General features: G+C 50.9%; 1 protein-coding gene across 1 annotated transcript in view; it reads right to left on the bottom strand.

Moving 5' to 3' along the window:
* Positions 1 to 3,437, bottom strand: part of DLEC1 (DLEC1 cilia and flagella associated protein) — a 74,957-nt gene extending 71,520 nt beyond the window's left edge. The window contains exons 1-2 of the mRNA XM_064590080.1: positions 2,725 to 3,437; positions 1,647 to 1,797 (exon numbers count right to left, since the gene is read on the bottom strand). Of these exons, the coding sequence (XP_064446150.1) occupies positions 1,647 to 1,797; positions 2,725 to 3,126 (553 nt within the window). The 5' untranslated portion in view covers positions 3,127 to 3,437. The remainder of the gene's footprint in view (positions 1 to 1,646; positions 1,798 to 2,724) is intronic.
* Between the last annotated feature and the right edge of the window lie 7,845 nt (positions 3,438 to 11,282).

The following is an 11,282-nucleotide window of genomic DNA, read 5'->3' on the forward strand; positions in this document are numbered from 1 at the left end:
GTCATGATCTCAGGGTCCTGGGATCGAGCCCCATGTCAGGCTCCCTGCTCAGCAGGGAGTCTGCTTCTACCTCTGCCTCTCCCTGTGCTCTTGCTTGCTCTCTCTCTCTGTCAAATGAATAAATAAAATCTTAAAAAAAAGAAAAAAAGTTGTAGGGCGCCTGGGTGGCTCAGTTGGTTAAGCGACTGCCTTCGGCTCAGGTCATGATCCTGGAGTCCCGGGATCGAGTCCCGCATCGGGCTCCCTGCTCAGCAGGGAGTCTGCTTCTCCCTCTGACCCTCCTCCCTCTCATGCTCTCTGTCTCTCATTCTCTCTGTCTCAAATAAATAAATAAAATCTTTAAAAAAAAAAAAAAGTTGTAAAGACAGAAAGTAGAATGGTGGTTGCCAGGGGCTGGGGTAAGGGTATGGGAAGTTATTGCTTAATGGGTACAGAGTTTTAGTTTTGCAAAATGAAAAGAATTCTGGGGATGGAGGGTGGTGATGTTCATACAACATTATGCATGTACTTAATACCACTGAACTGTCCACTTAAAAATAGGTAAGATGGTAAATTTTATGCATCCTTAGGCACAATAAAAAAATTGGGGGAGAGAAACACAACTGTCAAGAACATGAAAGACAATTATGGAATGAAAAGTCACCGAAATAAAAGGCACAGCATAGGAAATGCAGTCAATGACATTGTGATTGTGAGGTATGGGCAGATGGTACCTACACGTGTGGTGAGCATGGCATAATGCATAAACTTGTCAAATCACTAAGTTGTACACATGAAACTAATGTAACACTGTGTGTCAATTGTACTCAAATAAAAAAGAATTTTTTTGAGAGGTTGAAAGAGAGAGGCGGGGCAGAGGGGGAGAAAGAGAGAGAGGGACATGAAGAGAGAAAGAATTTCAAGTAGGCTCCTCGCCCAGCATCGAGCCCGTGGCTCAATCCCACAACACTGAGATCATGACCTGATGATCAAATCAAGAGTCAGACACTTAACTGACTGAGCCACGCTGGTGCCCCAGAAAAGAAATTTTCTTAAAGAACATGAAAGACAAGAAAAGATCAAGACATTCTTTCAAACTGAAGACTCTAAAAATGGGTCTTTTTTAAAAGATTTTATTTATTTGATAGAGATCGAGAGCACACAACCAGGGGGAGCGGCTGGCAGAGGGAGAGGGAGAAGCAGACTCCCCACTGAGCAGGGAGCCCGATGTGGGACTTGATCCCAGGATCCTGGGATCATGACCTGAGTCGAAGGCAGATGCGTAACTGACTGAGCCACCCAGGCACCCCTAAAAATGGGTCTTGACAATCACATGCAACATGACTTCCTAGACAGAGTCTTGGACCAGAGAAGAGAAAGAGCCACTGTGGGACAGCTGGTGAAATCTGAATGGGATCTGTGAATTGGAGGTTAGTGTTGCACAAATGCTGATTTCTAGGCTTGTATGGTTGTATGCTGGTTACATAGGAGAGTCCCTGTTTTGGAGACATGCATGTTAGAGTGTTTCGTGGTAATGAAACATCACATCTGCAGTTTGATCTCCAAACATTCTTACTAGAGAGAGAGTGGTCCGCGGAGCCAACACTGTAATATATTAACGGCTGGGGAATCAGGTGAAGGGCATGTTGGGAGTTCATTATACACACCTGGAGGCATCTTGAGGAAGGTATCAAGGTCATGCACTTCAGCCAGTTGCATGATCCGTTCTTCCTCTGCAAGGGCTCGTGCTCGGGCCTGAATGATATGTCTCTCCAACATTTCAACTTCATCCAGTCGCTGCTTATAGACCTTCCGAATCTGGCAGGTAGACCATCAAATGCACAGAAATAGGCTGAGATCGCAGAGCTTACTCACCCCCACCCCCAGCATCGGGCTTCCTGTGAAGCACAAAACAATCACAGAACTATGGAGACCAACTGGTCCAACCTAATAGATGTGAAAACTGAGACCCACAGAGGGAAACGTCTTAAAGGTTTCATAGTAAATTCGGGAAGAGAGCCGAGCCTGAAACTCTGCCTCCTGCCTTCACAGCTGTCACCCAAACTCTGAAAGAGCAAACACAAGTTAGCACACCACCTGTGGTAGACAGAGGCGTGCCACCCAGATGCCCACCTCACCTGAGACTCCCTTTAAGGGATTCCTCAGCAGTGTGGGCAGCCGTCAGACTCAGCAGAGAGGATCCAAGTCAGCTGCCTTCCTCCTTGTACAGACGAGGAAGCAGTTGTCTCCCAGAGACGAGGCATGCTTCCTCAAATCTGGCAATGAATGCCTAGGTTGCGATTGTGGTTTGTGATACAAAGACAGGCACCCCAAAAGGGGTGACTTTTAGCCTTACCATCTCCAGGGAACAACAACTATTCGGCTATCTGCCCCAGTCCTTTTATTTACATATGCAATTATTTCGTGTGTGTATGTACATAGAGAAATGAAGATGGATAGGCGCTACAGACATATGCCTTACGTGCCTATTTCTGTAAACGTGCGGAGAGAGTGCCCTTCCACTAGATGTCGAACACACTGGGGCAGGGACTTTGCGTTTTCCTAGCTGCATCCTCAGTGCCTGGCACCCGTCAGGTGCTGGCACTTGTCGAGCGGCTGAGTCCTGCGGGGGCCTGCCTTTCTAGGGGCGCGCCCTGGGACCCCCCGCACTGTCCGCGGACGTGACGCCACCGCGTCCCCGGAGAGCAAGGGCAGGGAGCGCGCGGGGCTCCGGGGCCGCCTTACCCGCTGCAGCTCGTCCACGAACTCCTCGTGGCGCGCATCCTCGCTGCCGCGGGCCTTGATCAAGTTCGCGCTCAGGTCCTCGCCGATCACCTCGTTAGTGTACAAGTTGCGGAAGAGGCCGGTGAGCAAGTGCGAGATGTCTTGGCTGCGCAGCGAGGTGGGGCGCAGACTCAGCAGCTGCGGCTCGGGGAGCGGCTGGAGCGCGAGGGGCCCCCCCACGCGGCGGGCCCGGCCCCCGAAGCCGTAGTGAAAGGCCTCGGAGTAGGTCAAAGAGGACAGCCAGGCGGACTCGCTGGGGCTGCGGATCCCGGCCAGATGCGAGGTTGGCGTCCACGTCGCGCCCCGGAACGCGTAGGACCCGGACTCTGCAGACAGCCCTTCTCTGCCTCTTCCCGTCTCCATGGCAACTGAGACGCCGCTAACCCTTGCCGCCCTTCCGCTTCCGGCCGCGTCCTTTCCGCTTTGCCTCCCTCTGCGGGGGCCGCTTATGCATCGACCTTCTTTTTTTTTTTTTTTTTTAAAGATTTTATTTATTTATTCATGAGAGACAGAGAGAGAGAGAGAGAGAGAGAGAAGCAGAGGGAGAAGCTGGCTCCCCGCAGAGCAGGGAGCCCGATGCGGGACTCGACCGAGGATCCTGGGAGCATGACCTGAGCCGAAGGCAGACGCTTAACCGTCTGAGCCACCGAGGCGCCCGGCATCGACCTTCTTAAAGTGAACTTAGTGTGAATGGCTATTCCTCCCCTCCCCCAGCCAGTCCACACTCAACCTCCAGCAATTCTTTAAAACTACCATTTAAGTGTTCCTACCAGTTTAAATTTTCAGGAGTTTCTGCTCCAGAGAGAAAGGGAGCGGGAGCAGGAACACAAGCGGGGGGAGTGGAAGAGGGAGAAGCGGGCTTCCCGCGAAGCAGGGACCTGGGATCGTGACCTGAGCCGAAGGCAGATGCTTGGCGACTGAGCCACCCAGGAGCCCCTGGAATTTATTTCTGGCTTTAGATGTTTGTTGAATTATTAGTTTGAGATTGGAATTTGCCATTCTTAACACAATATTCTAAGAATATCATGAGATATTAAAAAAAAAAAAAAGTGAACTTAGTGTGAGGCACCAATGGAGAATGGTTCATTGGCACAGCCAGGCCAGTCGGGTTGCAAAACCTGGCTCCTAACTACCTCTCTTCATCTGTCTATTCTCTAATTTGTTAAGCAATTATTCACTCATTTAATATTTATTGTATAAAGATTCTATTGCAGGTTTGTGCTGGGAGCTGAAGATAGCAAAGGAAGTAAGATGCCGCTTCTTCCCTCAGTCGTGTGTGTGTGTGTGTGTGTGTGTGTGTGTGTGAGAGAGAGAGAGAGAGAGAGAGAGAGAGAGAGCTAGACCAGGAAACCAGGGTGGTGAGCAGGGCGGGAACTGGAAAACAATGGTAGTTTGGTAGTTTAGTGGGTTAAGCCCAAGGTGGCAATAAATGTTGGTTGTCAGGGAACCACAAAGGACAGGAACTTAATCATTTTACAGAAAGAGCGTGAAAAGTGGCTTTTTGGACAAAGTGAAGACCAGGCAGAGATTTTTTTTTTAAATCTCTATCATTAGTTATCAGGGAAGTGGAAATTAAAACCACAGGGCGATACCACTACACACTTAGTAGAATGTCAAAAAGTTAACTAAATGTATAAATGTACCAAATGAGTGCTGGTGATGATATGCAGAAACTCCAATTGTCATGTTGCCATGGGAATACAAAGTGGTACTGCAGCTCTAGAAAACGGTGTGGCAGTTTCTTAGAATGTTACACCATACAGCAGACCTGCTTCTAGGTATTTTCCCAAGGGAAATGAAAAGTTAGGTGCACACAAAACCCTGTACCCAAATGTTTATGATGGCTTTATTCATCATCACCAAAACCTGGAAAAAACCCAAATGTCCTATCCACTGGCTAAAGGTTAAATTGTGGTACATCTATACCACAAATGCTCTCAGCGATAAAGAAGAAACAGGAATGTTGATACATACAATAGCAGAGATGAATATCAAATGCATTATGCTGGTAGAAGAAACCATTCTCAAAAGGCTATATACATAATGATTCCATTTTGGAGACATTCTGGAAAATGCAAGACAGTAAACAGATTGGGGGGCCCGGGCAGCTCAGTCCATTAAGCATCGGACTCTCGGTCTCAGCTCAGGTCTTGATCTCAGGGTCATGAGTTCAAGCCCCATGTTGGGCTCCATGCTGGGCGTGGAGCCAACTTAAACAAAAACAAAACAGAAAACAGATCAGTGGTTGCCAGGAGCTGGTCATGGAAGCTAGTGTTGGCTCCAAAGGAGCCTGAGGAGATTTCTGGGGGTGAGGGAACTGTTCTTTATTGTAGTGTTGATTACACAACTGTATGAATTTGTCAAACCTCGCAGTACCATAAAGGATGAATTTTGCTGCATACAAATTACACTCCAGTTTTTTAAACAGTGAAGGAAAAAAAAAAAAAGAATGAGTAGGAATAAGGCAGGAGAGGAGGAAAAAGGGCATTCTGGGCAGAGGCAACCCATTGTATAAAAGCGGGATGAAGAGAGTGCATATGGGAAGAAATGAAGGAAGTTCAGGAGTGGAACTTAAGAGTCTGAGCAGGAGGAATGAAGCTGGGAGGTGAGGGCCAGATCATAAGCAGGTTTGTAAGGCAACATTAGGGAATTTAAACTCTTCTGAGTGCAGTTAGAAGGGCCATCAAAGGTCTTCAGCTGGGCATGTCATGGTCAGCTCTGTGTTTTACTAAGATCACTTTGGTTGCAATGAAAGAACAGACTGGAGGGAGGCAAGAGGTATCAGGGTGGCAGATGAGAAAACTATGGATGGATTAGGAAACTGCATCCATGCAGAGGCTAGGAAAGAGATGGATTAGGAGCTTGGGTTGGGGAGGAATTGATTGGAGACCTGTAAAAGGGAGAAGTCACAAGACCTACTGATGGATAATGGAAGGGAGAAAGGAGCTCAGAATGACTCTCAGATATTCTGTGTAGGTAACCAGGGCAGGGATTATCTCCACTGAAATGGGAGAAAGGACTGGGCTTGTCCAGGCCAGCCACTTGACATCACGTGGACTGGCATCATCGGCATACTCTGGCTTCTGCTCACCGCTGATGCAACTAGCTGCTTTTTCCTCCTGCGGTGCGTCTGCTTGCCTTACAGCTGAAACCCACTTCCTGAGAGGGGCACCAGGAGGTTTGCCCACTGACCTGGGCCACTTGCGCCTCTCTTGGGTAGGCCTGGCTCCCTCTTCTGTCCTTTCCAGTACCTTTCCAGTCCTCAGAATGGACCCTGCTCTGGCTCTCCCCCAGCTGCACCCTCTCCACAGAGTGAGAAGACCAAAGCGACCTGCCCCGTGCCCACCCTTCAGGTACCTGGGACCCCAGAACTATTTGCCCAAACATCCTGAGCCCATTAATAGGTCCTGTGCAGTCTTCTGTTTTAAAGCCTTCCCCCCGTCGCTGACTGGTGTGTGCACTAGGGGACAGCTGTGGTGGGAGGTGGAGGCGGGCAGAACTCGGGCAAGTGGGCTGGTCTGTCCTGTTATCCGCACACATGCAAGACCCCCGGTGGCGCAAGAAGGAGCTGTGGGTGGAAAGAGAAGCGGAACAGTCTGGGGTCCTCCACTGCTCTAGTATTAGCGGTGGGCCAGCCCAAACTGGGTGGTCTTGTTGGTTAGGAGCAGCTCTTGTGGAGGCTTCCCTGTCTCGGGGAAAGACAGGACAGTGGATTCTTGCTGTCACTTTTGGCCTCTCCGAGCTGCCTCCAGACAGCCTCGAGGAGATCACAGGGAGTCTGTGCAGCCCCGGAGACGGTTCCCCTTTTTCTGTGACCCCTCCCACCCTCTGGCTTCAGCTCCTCTGCTCTGTCCAGGCTGAGGTCTCCAGCAGTGGTCCAGTGCTTCCAGTGGTAGTGGCCACTTCTCTGTCCTGGTCATCCTGGGCTTTTCAGTAGTACCTGCTGCTGCCTCTTCCTCTCTTGCCTTGCTTCTCCCTCTCCTTTGTGCTCCCCCCATCTCCCTCTGCCACCGGTCCCTCTCTGCCTGATCAGCTGGATCCATCCCTGGTTCTGCCTCCAGCAATCGATTTCTATTTGCCTGCTGACTAACTGACCAAAGGAATGGTTCAAACCCCGCACCAGAAACAAAGGGCTCGAGCCACCTTTGGAACCGCTCTCCAGCTTCCTCCTCCAGGCAGACCTCTTAGCACAAAAGGAATCCCTTGAGCTGCCTTCCTCATTTTATGACCTATTCTGCTGACCAGAACTTTTGTTTGTTTGTGTGTTTGTTTTTAAAACAGATGCAAGGCAACCCACTGTATGGAAATGAAGTTATTTAACTGGGTGCCCACTAATGAACTTCACCTTGTACAATGTTTTTGTATGTAACATACAGATAAGATCACAGAATTAGATAAGAAAATATCGTGGAATTAGAATTGCTTAGCCAAAGGGTATGTACTTAGTAATATTGAGATATTGCCAAGTTGCCCTCCAGAAAGATTATCCCAGAGTAGACTCCCACCTGCATTCTGTGAGCATGATGGACATATTTTGTTTTGTTTTTAAGATTTTTATTTGAGAGAGAGAGTGAATGAGAGAGAGAGAGAGCACAAGCAAGAGCCGGGGCAGGGGGGAGCAGAGGGAGAGGGAGAAGCAGACTCCCCGCTGAGCAGGGAGCCTGATGTGGGACTTGATCCCAGGGCTCCAGGATCATGAACTAAGCCAAAGGCAGCCGCTTAACTGACTGAGCCACCCAGGCACCCCATGATGGACGTTTTTAACGTATTTTCAGCTGTATCCCAAATTTTATTCCCAGCTCTCATCTCCTTCCAAAACTCCAGATTTGTACATCCGTCATATACTTGACATCTCACCTCAGCTATCTGACGGCACCTCAAACTTCTATGTCCAGAATAGAGAAGCTGCTCCTCCTCGGCCTTCCCCTATTTCAGTTACTGGTAATTCGTTAGCCCAGCCAAAAACTTGGAGCCTCAACTCCTCTGTTTCTCTCATGGCCCCCACCAGTAACTCCTGCTGGCTCTCCCATCAGAATATATCCAGAATCCTACCACTTCTCATGACCTCCACTCCTACCCCCAAGGTCTGAGCCACCATCTGCCTCACCTGAATTACTACTGCAAGAACCTTAGCGAGCTCCCTGCTTTGGCCCTTGCCCCTCCATGATACTCCTTCTTCCTGCAGCCAGAGTGATTCTTTTGGGGGTGGGGGGAGAGGGAGAGAGAGAATCTTAAGCAGACTCCACGTCCAGTGCAGAACCTGAAACAGGGCTCGATCTCATGACCCTGAGATCATGACCTGAGCTAAAATCGAAAGAGTCAGACACTTAACTGACTGTGCCCCCCAGGCACCCCAGAGTGATTCTTTTAAAATATGAGTTAGATCATGTCCCTCTTTGGCTTGAAACCTTCCAAGGGCTCCCCATTTCTCCCAGTGTGTAAGCGGAGGCCCTTAGAAGGCCCAGCAGAATGTGGTCCCCATTACCATTGTCGCCTCTCATTATCCCTCTCCCTCTGCTCCAGCCACAATGGATTCCTTGTCAGTCCTCCAACACACCAGCCAGATTCCTGCCACAGGGCCTTGGCACTGCCTGTCCCCTCTGCCTGGAATCTTCTTCACCGGATATCTCCGAATGGCCCACTCTCTTACCTCCTACAAGTCTTTGCTCAAATGTCACTTTCCCTGTAAGATCCAAGCTATTTAAAATTTAACCCTCTCCCTTTCCTGAATTCCCTTACCCTACATACCTTCTAATATACTACACAATTCACTTCTTATGTTTATTATGGTGTCTCTTTTCTTTCCATTAGAAGTTAAGCTCCACAAGGGCGGGGGTTGGGGGTATATTTTGTTCACTGGTGATTCTCAAGCCTCTAGAACAGTGCCTAGCACATAGTAGGTGCCCAATAAATATTTGTTGAACAAATGAAATAGCAAAGCAGTGTCTTCTTCGCTTCACAGACTTAAGTGTGCCTCCTCCCTCAGAGGAGGGTCTGAGGACCAGTCTCCTGACTCTTCCCCCACACCAAGCACTAGACTCTGCCTGTTGGGGGGATAGGGTGGAGGTGAGCACTGGGACTTAGTCCACGTTCAAATAAACATCACAGTTATGTACACAAACAAATACACAATAAAATCCCACAAATGTAATTATGGAAAAGTAATCCCAAATCGTCCCATATCATCCTGGGATAACCCGTGGGCCCAGACACCCTGTGGTCCATCACAGCATCCTGGATCCCTGCAGGGTTAGTAGTGTCCTGGCATGATCTGAGCATGCGCACTTGCCACAGCTGCTTCCTTGGGAGAGGCTGCCTTCACTTTTCCTCCTCATGCGTCTGGATTTGGGTCCAGGACCCTCTGGAGGGGATTCAGATGGGGTTTTCCAGCCCTGGCAAGCATCAGGGGCATGCCCTTAGACCAAGAACCTGAGGTTTGGCTCTGTGAACACCAGGCTTAGTGAAGGAGGCCAGGGAGGGGACAGCTGTGGGGACATGGGATGTCAGCGTATGTCCATCCAGCAGGTGCTGATTTGTACCAGGTAGCCAACATCTGGTATTTCAGCGGATTCTGAAGGGCACCGCAGCTCCTAACTGTGGAGATCACAGAAATGAAGGTATTTGCTCAAAGTCTCACAGCAGGAAAGGGCACAGCGGATTTAAACAGCCCCTCGCCCCCGTGCCCTGGGACAGAGACTCCAAAGACCAGGGGGGACAGAATAAACCTGCTCCACCTCACCTACTCAAGTTTGCCTGGGTTTGCATTTCTGGGGGAAGGGTTGGGCGGGGCCGGCCGAAGCATGCCACCGGGAGCCCGACCGTCCTGAAAGTTGACATTCATGGCTTTGATCCTCCCCCTCCCCTGGCCTCTAGAGGGGGTGGTGCTGGAGGGGCCAAGGTAAGTGCCTGGAGGTAGGCACGACCCTAACACTAGGTCTCACTAGGTCTTACCTGTCCCCAGTCATCCCAGAAGTCCCCTTCCCCTGCACCCTGCCTCACACACACATTGAAGACGATGGTCAGCTGCGGGGGCAAGATGCCTGAGACTCCACCATAGGACAACACGGCTCTGGGCACACATGGCCCCCTCTGCGCACTAACTGAGCCTGCCAAAAATCCTGTGAGTCACCAGGATCTCAGGGCATCTTGCAGAGGTAACTGAGAGCTGGGTTTTAGGAAGGGTAATTAAGGTGCCCGGCCAGGACTGGGCCCACAAAAGGCCCTGCTTATTTAGGGAGGAGGGAGCAGAAGCCAGCAACTCTGTGGTTGGGTAGAAAGCATCTTGCTAGGCCCTCCAGCCCCTCCACCCAAAGACGCATAGTCACTCACTCCCCACAGAGGTTGGCACCCAGCAGACCTCGCAGGCAGCCTGTGAGAGAGGGCGGGGCAGACAGAGGTGGTGAGGACGGTACAGAGTGCAGGAGTACAGACTGAGCCTCAGGGCAGGGCAGCAACCTGGCTTCTCTGAGCAGGGCGCTGCCCAGTCCTCTTTTCCGGCAGAACCTGGTTGTATGTGCCAACTCTGAGTCAGCCACACCTAACCATCTCAGGCCAGGGAGGAGGCTTCAGCTTGGGCCCCATGCCAGAAGAGGACCTGTGAGGGGAGGGATGGGGTTATGTAAAGGAAGGGCCCAGCTGCAGGCCCCACCCCAGAGGCATCTGGGGCAGAGGGAGAGGCCATGGTCCCAAATAATGCCCTAGTTTGGAGCATGGGGCTCGGAGCTGGGAGGTGACGTGGATCAACAGGAATGACGCTTGAGATGAAGCCAAGGCAACTGCTGATGTCAGAATTTCATCGCGTCTCTGCCTCGGAAGAGGAACAGGGCTTGAGGACTGACATGCTGAGTAGAGGGGCTTGGAGGCCCCCAGGAAGGTCAGAGGCCCTCAGAGAGCAGGCCTTTTGGCATATGTCCTAGCCTAGGATGGAGGGGGGGATACAGTCCCCCTCATCCCTCCCCCCCACCGGACTCCAAAGTCAGGCCTGCCAGTGTGGACATGCTCATCCCTGACTGGAAGAGAAACCAAGGAGGGCTCTGACAGGCCTGTCAGGACCAGGGGGCACTCTTACTGAAGGACAGGCCCACCAGAATGAGTGCCAGATAAAGGGCTAGACCCTCTATGTGGAGGGAAGGCATAATGGAGGGGGGGCCTCTCCGAAGTCCCTTAGTCCTGACCCAGGCTCGACCCTCAGTACAGGAAGACCTGCCCTGTGGCTTATATCTCTACCTGAGGTATTCAAGGCCACCTAGGCCTGGTTGTACTGGAAAGAGAGTTAAGGTGAGCCAGGCCTTCTCCTCCAAGAGGGGTCCAACTGACTTCTGCCAGACTCTCACGATGGCTTTATCAGTGCTCAGGAAGCCTGGGTGATTCACTGGTGGGCCCAGCACCCTTCAATCTGGGAGGCCTTCTGGGGGCTCTCCCAAGGGACTCTCCCAAAGGGTGGTGGGCAGCAGGATTCCTGGACTTTCCCTGGGGGTATATGGGTACCCTATAAAGAGGGTATCTGGGTGGCAAGAGTT

This window comes from Mirounga angustirostris, unplaced genomic scaffold, assembly GCF_029215605.1.
Source record: "Mirounga angustirostris isolate CCGP_5_RB_7025 unplaced genomic scaffold, mMirAng1.0.hap1 SCAF_1, whole genome shotgun sequence".
Classification (NCBI taxonomy): domain Eukaryota; kingdom Metazoa; phylum Chordata; class Mammalia; order Carnivora; family Phocidae; genus Mirounga; species Mirounga angustirostris.